Genomic DNA, 17,880 nt, shown 5'->3' with positions numbered 1-17,880 from the left:
AGTGCGAACATGAATGTGTCATCTACTCATGAACTCGAATATTGGTTCGCATAAGCCTGTTTTTGGCCTGTGTGAACTCCTAGCAAACCCCTCTTTCTCGCCCCCGATACCACAAAGGCAGGGAGTTGAAGAGTCAGGACAGCACCTGTCTCCTCTATACTGTGTTGTAGGTTTGCGACTCTACGTGTGGAGCCTCACGCGATGTAGGTGGGTTAAGTTGACCCCAGGGAAGGGAAGCCCCGTCAACCTGTTTCCACCTCCGTTTCCTCCATGCTGAACGTCGCGCGGCTACAAATCCGGCCGCGCTCCAAAGTCTGCCATCCCTCTTACCCTCCCAGGATCAGTTGCCCGGCTTTACAGGCCTTCCATGTGAGGAGGTGTTCTGTGTAGAAAATGAATGACTCGATTGCGACGGGCAGCGGTCATCTGCTGGGATGGGATGTGCTGGGCAGCTTAGACCCAAAGGCAATTCCTCGCGCAAACGCTGTTTGGAAAAGTCTGGGTATGCCCGTTCATGTCGTCTTAATTTGCGAACACCCCCCATAATGGACTGAACTGGTTCGTTTGCGTTGCCTGCTCCTTTCACTAATATCTCTCGAGTATCCCCGACAAACACATAGACAATCTCCGACAACCTCATCCTGTTCAACCTGACTTTTCGTTTCCTCTCTTACATCCTTTATCTGTACGGTGGTCTTGCATGGGCAGTGCCCGTCATTCAGTTCCTCAGTCCCCAGCAGGAATCCGGCCCGGTTTAGCTGTACTGCCTGTTCTTTCCTGTTGACGCAGCCATGGACACAACAATCCCACTAGAAGTTTATCAAGATGATCGAAGGACCACAGTGGTCGCATCCGTGGTTTTCTGCATCTTGTTTGTGACGGCGATGGTTGGTTTGAGGATCTACACGAGAACAAGGGTTATCGTGCTCTTTGGTATCGATGACATACTAGCTGTTGTGGCTCTGGTGAGTGAAAGTGACGGTACCTGCCTGAATGTCGAGATGCTGAGTCTGGTTCATTATAGTTGGCAACAACAGGTTGTGGCATAGCCATCGCACTCAGTAAGTCATATAACCAAGCCATATTAAGAAAGAAAGATTAGCTGACGACTATAAAAGTGACCAATTATGGTCTTGGCAGACATATCGTCGTCCTCAAGCCAGCGGATATAGTAGAATACATGCATGTAAGTAAAGTAACACTTGTCTCAACGCAGTAGTGACGCTGTCTTGGATCTCTCAACTAACACTGCAATCCAAGATGTTCTATATATCCATCGTATTCTACAACATTGCCCTCCTCGCCATCAAGCTCTCCTTCCTTTGCCAGTACTACCGCATCATGGCCGTACCCCGAATGCGTAGAATCTACGCAGTCGCCCTCCTCGTGGTCGGCGCCTGGTCAACCTCCCAGGTCTTCATCGCCGCTTTCCAATGTCTTCCAGTCGAAGGATTCTGGGACAAGTCCGTTGTGTCGCACTGCATCCCCAACCAGCCGCAGTGGTACGTCAACGCAGCTGGAAACATCATCACCGACGTTGCCGTCTTTGCGCTGCCGTTGCCGATTTTCTGGCATCTCAGCCTGCCGCGGAAACAGAAGGCACTCCTCATGGGCATCTTCAGTCTTGGTTTCTTGTAAGTCATCAACATTGGAGATTCTGTCTCGCGCACGAGAATGCCTCGTTTGTCCGTTTAGTAACACCCAAGGCCAGCACTGTCGCCATCTCGATCGTACGCATCCAGTACCTCAGCACACCGGCAGACTTCACCTGGACCAACGTCGACGCCTCGCTCTGGTCCATCGGCGAAATATCTTCGGCCGTCACCTGCGCCTGTCTCCCGACGCTCCGTCCCCTCCTGACAAAGATGTTCCCAGGTCTGATGAGCAGGGTCAACATCACCTCCCTCCACAGCAACCAGACCGACACGCGGCCGGGCACCCACCCGACCCGTCCGTACTCGAACCTCCCCAAGAGCTTTCCCCGGGATGCGGAAAAGGGGACCACGGCCTCGGGCGTATCTAGCGCGCGATCCAGCCATCTCAAGGACGAAGGATCCTCCGTCACCCACGGGTCGCCGTATCAGCACAACGTCCGCGCCAACGAGTCCAGCGATACGATTTTCGGCCTGGCTAGCGTGCGCGGAGATTCCATCACACCCGTCAAGTCTAACTTCAGTCCCTTGAGCCCCAGGCCAGCTTGGACTGTCTCAACTTCCACAAACTCGTATCCCGTTCGAAGAGATGGGACACCCTTTTGAAAAGGGAACGGTACTAGTAAGATGGAGTGTCGGGGCATGATCGAGTCCAGGATGTCTTCTCAGCGTTTTCAACACGGAAGCTGGTTGGGTAATATCTCTGCGGAATCTAATCAGATCTTCCACCAATATCACGCTCAATGTGGCGGCGAGAAGATTTGAGCTTGAAAGTCTACGGGAGACGCAGGCGTCGTCCTTCGAGACTGGCGGCTACATCCAAAGAGTTGAGTTCTGAGTGGATTAGGTTTTGCGAACATAAACACGACGGGCAACCGCTGCGGGGGGATTTAAATGGCGCTGGTGTCCTCACGCGTCCGAATAATGATTTAAATAATGATGTATTATGTCTTATGTGCTATGTGTTATTATGTCTTACGTCTTATGTCTAAATGAGCTGCCTGTGACAGCATCGCGTACATTTGGGTATCTCAAAGCTGCAGCACGTGACGACGGTGCATGATGGCGACTACACTCATCGTCCAAACCGCCACCATGGCTTCTTCTCGGGCTCTTTGTAACCCTCCTCTTGAATATTGTTCTTACCGACAATATTCAAAAACACCTGGTCCAAGGTGGTCGGCGAAACGCTGAAATGATTGATACCCAGCGCCCCTTTCTGTTCTTCCAGCATGACAGCCAGTTGGCCAACCGCACTCGACGAGTGACTATCTGCCGGCGTAATGTCTCCGACCTTGTCACCGCCAAACACTTCGAGAACCTCTCTGCCGGGAACGGAAAAGCGCATTTGACCGTGGTACGTCTTCTCCTCTACGTCAGCCCCCGGGAACGTGGATGTCACCCAGTTACGAAGCTGTGCAGTTTCCTCAGGCGTCGTGTGTGGTGCCGTTTTGCTAATTAGATGGACGTGGAGTGCGTCGCCGAACCGATGACGGAGATCATCTGTCGTGCCCAAAGCAAGCATTCGCTTGGCTAAAATTCCTGCACGGTCTGCGAGAGCATCGGCCTCCTCCATACTATGCGTAGTGAGGAGGAGAGATCTGCCCGGAACGATGGCCGCCAGAGTCTTCCACATAATTCGCTTGGCGGCGGCGTCCAGTCCAGACGATGGCTCGTCGAGTAAGATCACACTAGGGGATCCCATCAATGCGATACCAAGACTCAATTTACGGGCATTCCCGCCACTCAAGGCCGCCGCCATGCGATTTGAGAATGCCTGAAGACCAACAGCGTGGATGACAGTATCGACGTTGTAGTGAATATCGGGGACGCCTCGGATGCGAGCGTAAAACTCGAGATGTTCCCGGACAGTCATCAGATCCAATGCATCGTGCTGAGGGCAGACGCCAAGATGAGATCGAGCAGCAGGCAAGTTGTGAATGACGGATTGATCTTCAACCAGGATCTCACCACCGTTCCGACTTGGCTTGAGGTCTCCGCGAATGAGCGATATGGTAGTTGACTTGCCAGCGCCATTGGGCCCCAGAAGGGCAAAAACCTGAGAACGCTTGAGCCCAAATGTTACGTTGTCGACCGCTGTATTCTTGCCAAAAGTCTTGGTCAGATGAATCACCCGGAGGCCGTCGTCGCTGCCCGATGTCGTAGTCACTCTTTTCAGTTCGTTTGTGACTTCCTCGTCGGCGACGCTGCTATCATCCGATGGTCCGTCATACTTCCGCTGCCAAAGTCTCCGGACTGAAGAGCCAACGGAGCCACTATCAGCCCACAGCAGAAGTGCGAACAGAAGGATGGACTGCAGAACCAAGTACAAGATTGGCCCGCCATATTGAAGAATGCCACCAGGATATGCTGCTAGTTGTCGTCCATCGCAAGCCGTTGAGAATAAGTTAAGAACCAGGAACATAGCCCGGACGACAGAACCAATAGGTGCAAAAGCCGAGATGACAAAGTGAGCAACTAGAATGTTCCGATCGACTTTGGGAACTGGGGAATACGTGATAGTGCACATATAGGCTATCAAGTAGACCAAAAATAGAACCGCCTGTCCAGCAGCTACCCAGGCATAAGTAGACAGTTGCGTCTTGCACCACAGGGATATGACATAGGCCAGTAGAATTGCAGTGAGCCCGTAGAGCATGAAGACAAGAAAGATGTAGCCGATGTGGTACCAGATGCCGGATGAAACAGCCCAGATTATGGTTACCAAAGCTGTTGACGCAAGAACGATGATGAAGTCAAACGCCAAGTACGCCGCCCACAAGGGCAAAACTCGAACTCCATTGCTGTACTGCAAGGCACGAACCTGCCGTCGACGCTCCAGACTTGGATACAGGGCGAAGAAGCCGGGGTAGCAGGCAAGCGCGATTCCAGTATATACAAGGAACTGTAGCGAGTTGCCATCATTGGGCTGCCAAGGCGTAGCGAAGGGTGCCCACGCCATCATGACAGTGACGTTGCTGAGCAGCATGTTCAAGATGTTCTGGCTCAAAATAGGGTTCAGTAAACCGTTGTAGTTCGACATGTATGCAATGGTGGGCACCGTGGAGTCGTCTCCTAGCCAGATGCCGCCAGGAACAGTCTCGACCCGCCGTGCAACCACAGTGTCTTGAAAGGCTCTGAAGCTGTCCGTAAAAGTGGCGTTCTCGGCGAGTAGTTGCCTTGCGAAGTCGATTCCGGTCCCAGAGGTCGATCCGTTGCCAGAGCTGCCGGCAGCGGCGTTGAATACTGGCAGAAGAACGCTGGCGGCAGTGTTGAGGTCAAATCGTGAATTGGGTCCAAGGACTAATTTCCATGTAAAATCCGTCAGACTGAATCCTTGCGTCTGGTCGAGCGAGCGCTCTTCAGAGGGAGCGCAGCCACTTTGTGTTTGGCCTTTGATAAATAGGGTGACGAGGCCAGCGGCTGCAACGGGTAAGACGAATGCTGCAAGGTAGGGAATCCAATTTGTCTGTAGGATTGTCGTTCGTTTCCTGAAAAGTATAGCAGCCTGCCGCATGTATCCAATTTGCTGACCGCGTAGGAGTTGAAGTCCAGCTTGAGCAGTAGCGCCAACGTCGCCAGCTACCCCCTTCTCATTCAGATCCGAACCTGAATCAGGGACCATCTCGCTCGCCTTGGAATCGTGGATTTCCTCAGCCAATTGAAGGAAGACGTCCTCGATGGTGGGTCCGGAGAAACGGTAGTCGTGAAAGTTGTTGGCTTCTAAAGCCCGAATCACCTGCGCGGCAAGTGACGAAGACGGAGCGATATAGCTAATCAGATCAAAGTGTATCTTCTTCTGAACTCCTTCGATGTCGGGTGTGCTGCCCATACCTGTCTCCTTGTTCACGTGGACTCGGTAACCGCCACCCAGGCGATCTTTCAACTCAACTGAAGAGCCATCAGCACGTAGCGTGCCCTTGGAAAGAATAGCGATGTGGTCGGCAAGAAGATCAGCCTCGTCGAGAAAGTGTGTTGTGAGGATTATCGTCCGTCTTCCGCGCTCGGCTAGTAGAATATCCCAAATCTTGCGTCGTGACAGAGGGTCAATGCCACTCGAGACCTCATCGACGCAGCAAACTGCGCTTCCTCCTGTGAGCATCATGCCCAGTTGCAACTTACGTTTCTGACCGCCTGAAAGCGACTTCGACACAGCTTTTGCTTTCGTCTCCAAGTCAACAGACCTTATTAGGTCTTGGATTTCCTGCTTGCTTGCACCTTTGGCCGGGGACTTGAGCCTGTTGAATATCTCGATATGCTGCTCCACGGTCAGGTCATCCCACATAACATTCTTCTGCGGGGCGATTCCTAGTCCACCGGTACCGTCAATAGTAATGGTGCCGCCTGTGAGTTTGCTTGTGCCGGCAATAGAGTCCAACGTTGTGGACTTTCCGCTGCCGTTCGCACCAAGCAAGCACAGGATTTGTCCTTTGCGGACATCCAATGTCAGGCCATCGACTGCGCGAACGGACTCGCGTGGCTTTGAGATGAAGGAAAACAAACGCCGGATCGGAGAAGGGCTGTAGACCTTGGTGAAGCCTTGCAAGCGCACAGCCGGCTCGTCAGCGTTGGGTTGAGCTTGAGCACATTTAAACACAATCGTCCTGCCTTTGGTAGTAGTGCCGTGCAAGGAAGACTCGATGACAGCGCCGAGCAAAGGGTACACAAAGATTTGGATGATCAAGAAAACCCAGAGAATAATGCCGGAAATATCCCACGGGCTCTTGGGAGCGACCTTGGAAAGGTCGGCTGGGAGGTCTTCTCGCTCCCAACGTGCCATCCAGGTAATGAAGTACACATAGTTGCATGGCGTGAAGAGAAAGGCGAGAACACCAACGGCAGCGGTGCTAGGGTAGCTAATGGACTGTGCGAGGATTCCAAGGAGAATGATGGCGAGTACGGCTGCGATACCGCTGATCTGAGCCTTCTTGAAGAGTGACGATGCCAAAATAGAGAGAGACGCCATGGCTATGCCGTTCAGAACATGGTAAATGAGCACGATGCCAACGCTGGTGCGAGCGAAGACGCCGGCACGCAGAACTAATGATCCTATGATCCATCCCGGAAGGTAGACGACGGTGAAAGCGGCGTGGTAGGAAATGATCCGGGCAGCCTGGGTGAACCACCTGTGTTTGACGGGCATCATAGCATCAACAAGGCGGATCATGCCACTCTCGCGCTCGGTCGCGATGAAGCCAGTGAGATGGTATGTGATGAAAAGAACGCTGGTCATAAAGGCAACGCCCATCCAGTTCGTGATGGCACTCTGATAGTTAATCCTAACGCGGACGGCACGCTCTTCTTGGGTCAGGCTGGTAAAGGGATATTCGTCGACGGTGCCGGGGAGAGGGCCTTGCTGGACAGAACTGGAGGCAGAACCGGAATCGGCCTGGACGGAAGCAATCGCTTCATCGACGGCTCTCTGCAGTGGCAGCAGGTAAATCTGGGCATCGTTTTTGTCCGAGTCAACGTCAATGACTATGCTTCGTAAGGCCCCGTCGCTGCGAAGGGTGTAGTTCCAGTAGTCTCCGGGTCCTTCTGAAGGTGAGGACTGGAAGACAACGGCCCCGTAGCAATTGGAGACGCCTCGAAGGTTGGTAGGACAATCAAGCGAAAGCTCAGTGGCGGACGTGCGGCGGAGAGCGGTCTTGCCAGCGCTTTCGACAGAAGTGGCGAGTTTATCGATGACCTTGTCGATGTCACCTCCAGAAAAGCCTCCATTTACAAAGACGACTTTATGTCTCCCAGCGCTGGCGGCAGCATCGAGAGCATTTGGGAGAGTGCGAATATGCCTCGGATCAGAAACGCCATACACAGCGGGAGGAACAAAGAGGTTCTTTGCAAAGCTGAAGAAGGTGGTCAGAGCTATGGGAAGAATGAAGGCGATGAAGATAGCGGAGATGGCGTGGCGGAATATGATTTTCCAGTTCTTCAGTGTGAGTGTCCATGTTTGGCGTAGGAACGCCATGTTGGGCGAGCGTCGGCCGATGGCCGTGTTCTACTTTCCGTTGCCTGCCAATGTCGTCCGGAGTTTGGTGTTAAGGGAGAAGGCCCAAGTCGATGATCAAGACGAAGGGGCCAGCTGGTAGAAGGAAGGAAGGTCTGCAATACGAAATGTGCGCGATGTTGAGGATGTCGTTGAAAAAGGGTCAAGTCCGGGGTGCCTGGACATGGGAGAAGGAAGAATCGGAGTCAAAGCGACGGGAAAAGAAAACAAATTGCGATGCCGCTTTGTAATGAAAGTGGTCCCTTGAGGATTACGCCTAGGCGCAGATTCAGGGTCGGTAGAAGGAAGAATCAACGACTCAGTGTTTCTTCGTCTCTACAGAGTCGAAGTAAGACGGATTGAAGTTTTCTGAGTAGGGTCAGAACTTCTTTTCCGGACACCTGGGATGCTGGGATGAACATCGGAAGGTCTCGAAGTTTGTGCAGATTCGGGATGAACGCGCCGGACGCCACCCGGACAGGAAAGAAAGGCGTTTACTGAAGTCCGTACGGCCCACGTCTGCGCCTGCAAGGTGACCTACCTTAAGGTACCTTAAGTTACGGGATGACAGGGGCGCGCGGCCTCCACAGCTCGCTTAGAGCCTGGAGATGAGCGTGGAACGGTAGAAGCAGCAGCCACGCCGCCAACAGTTCGGATACCTTATGGAAAGTCACCCTGGGCCCGGGCAAACGTTGATTTGCGTTTCGGGCGGTGCCTTCTCCACTCAACCTAAAATGATAGGCCAGACTGCCCACCGTGCACTTTCCCGTATAATCGTCGTCGTCACTACCTCCAAAAGTTCAACACCCAAGAATCACCAAGGAACCTTGGCACATGCTTACCCGAAAGAGGTTACCTTACGGCAATTATTGTCATGAATTTTACTAGGTGTTCGTATTGTGTATGCCTAGGTAGCTTGGTCAGATGGGGACAATTGGCAGAGTTGAACACGATAGATCTCGTACGATGCCGGCGGAACACGGCACTTGGACTGGCATCTATTTCATAACAGCATTCATGTTCAGAGGACTTAACATCCCAAGGGAAACGATGAAGTTGGAAGGACTACACATCCGGGCGAAGGCAGCGTAATTCGCCATCAGCTTGGCGTCTTGCCTAGGCAAAAAAGTGCTCGTTCGTAGTCGTACGTGCGAGGCTTGGACGGGATTCGTGCAATCCCGATGTCAAACAGTTCTTTGCCCGACTCATATGCAGCAGACTGTAGTGGTTGACCACGCCCGGCTCAAAAGCGATGATGCCGTCCAAGTAGGCCCACAAGTGAGATACCAATGTCCCACAAAACAACGGACTTTGGCTCGGAGGTATGTATATATACCGCAGGACATTACAGTTGGCTGGCGGCGTGATTCAAGGTGAACATTCTGCCCTACTTGGCTGTGATACATGCAGACTGTACGTGTTAGGTATTCGATACCATATTTATAGATATCAAGAGCCTCACTCGTCGAATTCCTTGGTTTCGATGATAAGCCGTGGCAACTGCTCCCATGTATTCGCAGAGCCTCCAAGTTGCCGTCGTGTTTTACGTTCCAGTATTCTTGAGTACGCCATCGGTCCAGGCATGTTTCGGCACAGCCTCTTAGACCTTGAGCACGTCGTGGCAGCAAGCCAGGCAGACACAAGTTAATAACATCGGCCAACAAGTCCGAGGCTCTGGAATTTGGCTGCCTTGAAACTTATCTTGACCTTTTTTCTCCTCTTCCTGGAATGAGATAGATAGCGGTCCTAGTCACTTGGACAATATAATAGATCAAAACAAATAAGCCATTGTCATCTCTACCATCATACGAGATAATTTCACTTAGACAGTAACAATCCCCTATGCCAAAAGGACCTCAAACCTCCTCATTCCTCCGACTCCCCCAAAACCCCTTCCCGTAACTCACTAAAATCTCCTCCCCTTCCCAATACCCCCCTTTCCCCGTCCATTCTTGCCCTCGGGAAGCACCCACACAGCCATACACTTCTGCCTCCACCTCTGACACCAAACCTCCCGAAACTCCGCATTCGGCCTCTCCCCGACGCCCCGATAATCGTTGATGAACCGCGCCTCGTTCCCGCCCTTGTCCGCGTCTACCGCTACCTCGGCCTCCCGGTCTAACCACAGGTCGTAATCCGACTTCTCCATCTCGGCCTCCAGCGCCTCCCCGGAATGTACCGTGCCCAGGTACGGCAGGACAAACGTCCCCGGCTTGAGGTGCCGCGTCGCAAAGAGCCCACACTGACCCTGGGCTGGGTGCCCCGCGTCCGTGATGGGCGTGATCTTGACAAGCGGGCTGGGGAGCACGGTGGCTTGCGCGGGGATGTCGGGCACATCTGGTGGCTTCTGCGCAATGGCTTGTCGTTGTGCTGGGCTCAGGAGCTTGGAGTGCGCCGGCGCCGAAAGGTATGGCAGACCCGAGGGCCAGTTTTTGGGCTGTGACATGACCGATGGTGGGTGGCTACATGCAGGGTTTGGTGAATTGTATGCTTGTTTTGAGGTACGCGCGTATGCTGGGACAAGCCCGGATGAGCCGACAACTGAGTGAAAGGCGAGAATTTCTCAATGTTGTGATACTGGACTGTAAGTGTTGTCGAGACTGAAAGGTGAAAGGCAGGACTTCAGCAACGACCGCCCACTCAATTGGGGTGGATTAGGTTTCATAGTGGGTTGACTCAAAAGGCTCATGAACCTACTACAATCGACTTTTCCATCCCAGGACCTCATAATGCAACAAGAGGCAAGAACCCGCATATCACACTCGCTTGAGTCACCCAAATTGGTAGAAACGATTATTTTGGTGCTTCCGACAGTACAACGCCATACAGGCAAAACATATAGGATTCTGGAGACGCCAGAATGCAGCTACGCCTTACAACATACATGATACATTATTGCTTCCTTTCCCTCCATTTGGGCAGTCGTGACGCCATGCCCAACTCCAGAAAGCAGTCTCCCTCTACACCCTAGCTTCTCTCTCTATCCATTTTCTCATATCGCCTATCTGGCTCCGGCCATCAATCCTTCATAGTAGGAAAGACCCAGTTGCAGTGAGTGTTTGAGGTGACCGTCCTCTGTGACGGGGAGACCCAATACGCGAGGAACGTCCTGCAAAGGCAATTCTGTTAGTACATTGCGTCAACGAGAAGTGGTCCTCGGAAATTCTTACCTGGTCTTGTCTGGACGTCTCCACCATGACTTTGGCCACTGTTGAGCTCATCTCCGAGATGGCTGCCATACTCGTTACATTGGCACTCTCTGCATGCTCGCGCATGGCAGGAAGACCTGCAACCAACTTCTCGAGAGTAGACGAGGAGACCTGTTGTCGCTGCCTACGACGATCCACAAGCTCCAAAAAGGCCTTGTAGACCTCACCACCCAGAGTCCAGCCTGCAATGTCGTTTTTGTGGTCCTCGAAACGGGCCAGAATGGAGGCTAGTTCGTTATAATCGCGGCTGATGGCGGCAGAAGGCGCAACCTTGTGCACGAAAACCTCGTGGGCCTCGAAATATGAGCCGGCACGGAGAAGACACTGCACTTCGGAAGCAGCATCTCTCTTCACCGCTCGCATGAAAAGAGCCTGGGCATCCCAAATCCACGCGGCCGGCACTTTCAGAGTATGAGCGAGCATGGCAAAGTTACTTCCGCTTTCCGGACCCAAAAGAGCAGCATGGCGGCAAAGGTTATCCTGGACAGCCTTCGCCCTTCTATCAGCCTGGCTGAGATGCAGTAAAACAAAGGTAGCCTCCAGCCAACTGCCCTCGTTGATGAGCTGATCAGCAAAGGAAATTGTCAAAGCGTCAGCCTTTTCGGTCCCGTCGCGGCCGTAAGACACCTTGCCAGTAGAGAGGAGCGCGCGGCTGAGTTGCCAGCTGAGCCGGACGTCCAGTGGTGATAGCTGGCTGTTCTCTGGTCGCAAGACAGCCTCCAAGTCGGTCTCGCCGTCCGAGTAGAGCTTGAGCAAACCCCACAGGAGGTCCTCCCGCAGGTCTTGGTCTTGGTCTTCCCAGAGTGCCGGAATGCCTTGCTCAACATACCACGTCTGTGGACGCTGCTCCCTATCCTGGGCCACGTCCTCCTTGAACACGCGGACCGCGGCAGAAAGGTCATCCTTGCGCGAGATTGAGTACCACAAGCGAAGACCAAATGCTTGCTTCCAATCCAGGCCAAATCGTTCGGAAATGACAAATGACTCAATACGGTCATGAAGGGGAACCTCCTTTTTCCCTTCGCACACGCAAACGTTGCCGCTAAGAATCTCGTATATCGCTCGGACAGGGTCGGCGAACTCAGACAGGAAGTTTGCATCTTGCCACTCGCTGAGTTGCTCGCGCATGTCTTTCTTTGACTGATCATTGCTACCAATCAATGATACTAGCGTTGCGAGGTGGAAATTTTTCCCGTCGAGCAAGTGCTTGCAGGCATCTTGGACACGGTGGCCAGACAAGGCTGCAATGGCCTTCTCTTCGCTGGACTTTGCAAGAGAAACAGACCGTGATGATGCAGAGTCGACAAGCGCTGCCCAGAATTGGGATAACGTGATTCTACGAGACTCGGTGCTAGCGTCACCGTCAAAAAGAATACAAGCAAGATCCCAAACAAGCTTCTCGTGAGCATTCGCAGGGTTGCTTGAGTCCTGATCATGGAAAAGAGACTTGAGCGAACCAGGGTGCAACGACAACTTCGGGACGCCCCCAGTGAGCTCAACGTTGGTCAGGCGAACATGGTTTTCGAGGGCTTTAGCAGAGTCCTTGACGTATGTAAGTTGCTGTACTTCATGGCATGTCACTAGACGGGCTTACCTCATTGGAAAACTTAGCCGCCTGAATTTCACGTCCTTGTGCTTGGATAACATTCTTCGTGATCATCAGGTTGCTGGCTGCGCCTTGCTTGCCGGCATCCTCAAGAGACGAACGAGTCGATGTGAACAGTAGGGTTCCGTCAGGTCCCCAGGTGGGCCTCATCGAACTGTGAAAGGCGTGGTCGGCATCACTCATATCGGACTGGTCAACGAATGACTTGGTTTGTCGCTCGTAGGGCCACTAGAAAGAAATTCATTTTAGTCACTTGATGTCATCTTAAGTACAGAGTAGTCAATCAGAGCCCGAAACCGTTTTGCCGAGTTTTGGCAACCCCTAGACCATGAAGTATTCACCAACCTGAACGAAGCCTCTCGTCGGCGCGAGCGCGGGCGGCGCCTTTGCCTTTTCAAATAGCGAGTTCATCAGATCGATGCTTGTAGCGAATCCACGACCATCTGACACAACGCGGCCTCTCTGGCTTGCTGCATCGGCATCGTCGGCAGCTGGACGCAATGCTGTCTCGTTCACACTTCGCAAAAACGCCCGATCTCTCTTTTGAGGGCTGACAGATCTCTGAAGCATGTCCATCCACTCGTCTCCACCGGCAACCTGAAGTTTCATGGGAGTAGCCGAACCCTTCAGTGCCCGCATCCTTGCTCGAAGGATGCCTCCTGGTGTTTCGCTTGTTGGGGCAGTACCATCGCCTTCTGGCGAGTCGATTGGTTGCTCCGCGGCAAGATGGCGTCTGACTGGAGTACCCACCATGTCCTCATCCTCAGACGTGCCATATCCGTTGTCCTGATCGTCTGTCTCCTCTTCAGTCGACAGAATGAGCGCATTGGACGTCGAACCCGCGAAGCTATCCCCTAAAAAAGACTGGCGCTGGGAGCGGCGTTGAGAATCTTCGATGTCACCAAAGTCTTCATCACGGTGGTCGAATGCGCCAGGAAGAGCGCGTCGTTTGTTTCTGCGGAAGTCAAAGGTGTCGTCTTCCCGTGGGCTGGACTCTGAATCATACGAGTCTTCCTGGGAAGCATTGCTGAAAGAAACCTCTTCGTGGGGCTGCTGGACTGCAGATTGCTCGGGCTCGTCGTCATCCTCATCATACTCCAAGCCGTACGTGGTGAAATGTTCAACTGAAAACTTCCACACGCCAGTATCGGTGTTGTAGCTTTCAAAAGTCGTGTCTTCGATGCGCTTCAGGCGCTCAATATGCTTGTTGAAACGCTTGGCGTCGTTGCTAGGGCGCTTGTCTCTACCGCGAGGCCAAGACTGTTCTAGAGAGATGAGAGCCGGAACGTTCAGCCCCTTGCCGACAGGAGGCTTCTTGGCTGCAATGGGGTAGACAGTCGCGGACCGGGTTTCAAGGATGACGATTCCACCAAAGATCTCATCCAAATCAATATTGCTGAGGTCAACGGGGACCTTGAAGCGAACACTGCCGACGTTGTCTCTGCCCACAGTGAAGTTCGTGACTTGCTGACGCTGCATTCTGTTCATGTTGGCGAGAGCCTCCTTGGTCGGACTCATCCAGTAGGCACCGGGGGCGGCGTCGAGGCCCTCCTTATTGACTTCGGGTGCTTGGGAGGAAGTGTCCTCCTCATGGACGATGGCGAGCTCTTTACCCTTGCTGGGATCCGCCTCTGCGGAAGCGCTAGCGGGCTTGTTTCCGTTGACGTTAACATTGGCGGTAGTCGATTCTTGAGCGACGGTTCCGACTCTTGGGGTAGATCCCAAAACACTGTCGTTGTCGTCGACTTCGGGGGTATCCATCGTGCTGGTGTCGAAACTGACCCTCTTCGACAGCTTGCGAGAGCCGTTGACCAGATCGGTAGAAGGCTTTTCCTTGGTAGGTGTAGAGAAGAGGTCACTGCGCATGTCCTTGTTGATGATCAGCTTCTTGACACTTCCATTCTGGCCGTAGTAGCGGGGTCCTGAGCTAGCAGAGAAAGCACCAGGTGCAAGGATGCTATCCTCAGCGTTGAAGCTTCTCCGCAGGTTGCTGGTTGACACGCTCTTGCTCAAGCTTCGATTGAAGCTCGAGGAACCCAACAAGCTTCGGCTGGCACCGCCAGGGGTGCTCGCTGCGCTTGAAGGACTGCCACCGGGTGTACCATAGGTGCTGTATGAAAACCCAAAGCCACGCTTTTGGGGAGTGACGAAGCGAGCGGCTGATGCGGGGTTCAACTTATACATGGGCAAGATGGAGCTACGTCTAGGCTTAGACTTGCTTGAAAGAGGTGTAGCAAGAGGTCCGGGATTGGGCGTCTCTGAGCCTCCCAAGTTGGAGAAAAGCGAGGGTGAGCCGTACGCAGAGACGTCATTGATGTTGGCCGTGAGAGACTGAGGGCCTTGGCTGACTCCTTGGGAATTGCCCAGCAGTGAACCACCGAACAAGGAGTTCTGCGGTTGCTGTTGCTGCTGGTTAGCACCCCCGAACATGCCGCCCTGCTGTTGGTTGTTTTGTCCACCAAACATGCCGCTACTGGCGGGTTGGGATGAGCCAAACAAGCCGCCAGGCTTGGCCTGGTTTTGGGCTCCTCCAAATAGAGAAGTTTGTCCAGTCTGTTGCTGGGTCTGGTTGTTTTGGCCTAAGCCGCCGCCGAAGAGGCCGCCACCGGCGTTGTTGGTCTGTCCTGCCGGGTTGGATCCGAACAAACCGCCACCGGTAGCTGCCGGCTTCGCGCCAAAGAGACCACCGCCAGTGTTCGTGTTCGTGTTTGTGGCACCAAATGAGGTGGAAGAAGTGTTTCCACCGCCGAAAAGTCCTCCACCTGTCGTCGCGCCGCCGCCGCCTCCAAAGAGACCGCCTCCCGTTGCTGGCTTCTGCTGGGTGTTTCCGAACAGTCCACCGCCGCCCGTCTGCTGGTTCTGCTGACCGAATCCTCCGCCAAACGCCGAGCCGGTGTTCTGTTGCTGAGGCTGTGCTTGGTTGTTGCCAAACAGACCACCACCTGTAGCTTGTCCGGTGTTGCTTCCGAATAACCCACCCGAAGTGCTGGTGTTGCCGGCAGTATTGTTATTCGCTCCGAAGCCGGTGCTCGTGGTATTCCCGAAGCCACCGGTAGTTGCTCCAGTGTTTCCGAAGCTAAAGCCTGAAGGCTTGTTTTGGGTTGCGGTGTTGTTGTTCGAGCCGAAAAGACCGCCCCCAGTGTTGGTGTTCGTAGCCCCGAACCCACCAGTGGTGCCTGTGGCGCCGAAACCTCCGGTAGAACCACCTCCGAAGAGACCACCAGACTGAGCAGGTGCCGTTGTGGTCGCCGTTCCGCTGCCGAAAAGGCCACCCCCGGTCGCCGGCTTAGCGGCATTGTTTCCAAACAACCCTCCGCCGCCAGCGCCGAAACCTCCGGTAGATCCACCTCCAAAGGCGCCGGTGGTTGTTGCTGTGTTTGTGGTGTTGTTGGCTCCACCGCCGAAAAGGCCTCCTCCGGTAGAGGTGCCTGTTCCGAATCCTGTGGTTTGCTGGTTGTTCGTCGCTCCGAATCCGCCACTGCCAAAGTTGGAAACACCAAAGGCTCCTCCTCCACTGGCATTGCCGTGACGACGACCTTGAGCGTAGTCAGCCAACCTCAACTCATCGGATGACCACTTCTTGTACGGCTCCTGAAACAGGATGTTTTGGAACGAGTTGGACTGATTTCCAGCTCCAGTAGTCTCCTTCTCTTGGTGTGCTTGGAAGGGGGTGATCGCGGTGCCTGGTGGGTCGCCAACGTTGGATCCGATGCCAGGGTTCATCGTCGCGCCGAAGCCACCGCTGGTAGTATTCGTGGTCCCGCCGAACCCAGTAGACGTGTTACCGCCAAAAAGCGATGTGCCGCCGGTAGAATTAGTGGTGCCAGAGCCGAAAGCGGGCTTGTTGGCACTGCCGAATAAGCCACCGCCCGAGGTGCCTCCGAAAGGCGATGAGGTATTCGTCGTTGTGGTGTTGGCGCCAAAGCCGCCGAAGCCTGTAGATGGAGCGGCTGTTGTGTTGGTGGTGCTGGATGCACCGAAAAGGCCACCTCCGGTAGATGGAGTGGCCCCGAAGGCGGGTTTCGCGGCACCGAAGGTCGAGCCTGTGTTGGCACCGAAGCCTAGGAGGCACGTCGAGTTAGCATGTTACCGATGGAGCCTGTGCATCATCCACTCCTGACAGCGGCGAGATCAACCTACCCGATGATGTGCCGCCAAAAGCACTGGTTGTGCCGCCGCCGCCGCCAAACAAGCCGCCACCGGTATTGGTGGTACCGGTAGACCCAAAGGCATTGTTGGTAGTGTTGCCAGAGCCGAAGCCTTGAGCACACGGTAGTTAGTTGGCAGGCAATCGGGGGAGGAGTGGATAGGACAGGACGACAAGGTGAGGTGATGCGACGGAGATGGGATTCGACTTACCAGTGCTAGCGGTGGTGTTGTTGGTGGCCCCAAAGCCACCAAAACCAGTAGATTGCTGATTGTTGGTCGAGCCAAAGCCGCCGAAGCCGGTGCTGCCAAAGCCGGACATGATGGGCGATGACTAGCAGCGACGAAGTCGTGATACAGTCGTGGCCAGTTGATCGATGGCGCGACGAGGGCGTAGGTCCAGGCTCGTGGACGCAGTGTGTGTCGCCGACAATCAGTTGCGGACAAACATCCAGCGCAATCGGATCGGAGGGGTGCCGATGATGTTGATGTGCTGTCGTCGCGTCGGCGGAATCGATTGACGACGTGACTTGGGTGAGCTGTGTCGAGTACACCTAGCTAAGGTTGTGGTCGAGTTTTTTTTTGCACTTTGCGAAGCGCGCTGAGGAACGGAGAGATACGTGGAGAAAAAAAAGGCTGGGGGTGGGAAGGGATGCGCGCTGCCCAGCTACTGACTGGTACGAAAGGGGCAGGGGGTTGAGCAGCCCGAGAAAGGTACTGGGGAATGCAAGTCGTCAAGACGTCGATCGAAGCAGCAAGACAACAAAAATGCAACTGTCAAAATTGCTGTCAAACTTGCCAGGTGAAGTTTTCCGGGTTAGTCGCGTGTGCCTACGGGAAGGGTGAAATGATTTAAGTAGGTAAATAGCCTTGAGCTCACGTCTCTTTGCAGAGGCTACTTCCAATGCTGGCGCGGTTGGAAAGCCCAAGTAGCGCAGGAAGCTTAGGTAAGGTGAGGTGGTAGCTCCCGCGGGCGAGATCTAGGCATGCTAGGTAGCTTCCGGCAACTGCTGCCTGAGGACAATGGCTGGCTCCGATTCGACAAACTTGTAGGAGCTTGGGGAAATCAACCAATGATCGAGCTAGAAATCTGTTCCAGGCAGTTGTAGGCAGAGCCACTCGCAAGTAGCTTCCGCCTAGTTTTATTAGTAATGGTACCTTTGCATCTATCACATCGTGGGCATAAAAGACATCCACGGGAACGCCTAGTAGGTCATCAGATCGCGTTTTCGCTATTGAGCTTGATTCATACACTCAAATGTATGTCTCCCAAGGCATATT

General features: G+C 53.8%; 4 protein-coding genes across 4 annotated transcripts; 1 reads left to right on the top strand and 3 right to left on the bottom strand.

The window, feature by feature from the left end:
• Positions 1 to 1,260: 1,260 nt before the first annotated feature.
• Positions 1,261 to 2,258, top strand: N0V96_012141 (uncharacterized protein; the record flags this gene model as incomplete). The annotated part of the gene is made up of 2 exons (XM_053198466.1): positions 1,261 to 1,634; positions 1,712 to 2,258. 2 exons carry the CDS (start codon positions 1,261 to 1,263, stop codon positions 2,256 to 2,258), a joined length of 921 nt encoding a protein of 306 aa, XP_053044120.1.
• A 469-nt stretch (positions 2,259 to 2,727) lies between these two features.
• On the bottom strand, positions 2,728 to 7,620 carry N0V96_012140 (uncharacterized protein; the record flags this gene model as incomplete). Its single annotated transcript, XM_053198465.1, has 1 exon — positions 2,728 to 7,620. The coding sequence occupies one exon, from the start codon at positions 7,618 to 7,620 to the stop codon at positions 2,728 to 2,730; it is 4,893 nt and encodes a 1,630-aa protein (XP_053044119.1).
• A 1,924-nt stretch (positions 7,621 to 9,544) lies between these two features.
• Positions 9,545 to 10,084, bottom strand: N0V96_012139 (uncharacterized protein; the record flags this gene model as incomplete). Its single annotated transcript, XM_053198464.2, has 1 exon — positions 9,545 to 10,084. The coding sequence occupies one exon, from the start codon at positions 10,082 to 10,084 to the stop codon at positions 9,545 to 9,547; it is 540 nt and encodes a 179-aa protein (XP_053044118.2).
• Positions 10,085 to 10,639: 555 nt separating this feature from the next.
• On the bottom strand, positions 10,640 to 16,921 carry N0V96_012138 (uncharacterized protein; the record flags this gene model as incomplete). The annotated part of the gene is made up of 6 exons (XM_065759514.1): positions 10,640 to 10,747; positions 10,809 to 12,389; positions 12,442 to 12,681; positions 12,799 to 16,514; positions 16,594 to 16,713; positions 16,813 to 16,921. The coding sequence occupies 6 exons, from the start codon at positions 16,919 to 16,921 to the stop codon at positions 10,640 to 10,642; spliced, it is 5,874 nt and encodes a 1,957-aa protein (XP_065611897.1).
• Positions 16,922 to 17,880: the final 959 nt, after the last annotated feature.

This window comes from Colletotrichum fioriniae (assembly GCF_027942845.1).
Source record: "Colletotrichum fioriniae strain IMI 355084 chromosome Unknown scaffold_21, whole genome shotgun sequence".
NCBI classification, from domain to species: Eukaryota; Fungi; Ascomycota; class Sordariomycetes; order Glomerellales; family Glomerellaceae; genus Colletotrichum; species Colletotrichum fioriniae.
Note: the sequence above shows the minus strand (reverse complement) of the source record. Positions and strands in the feature narration are given on the sequence as shown.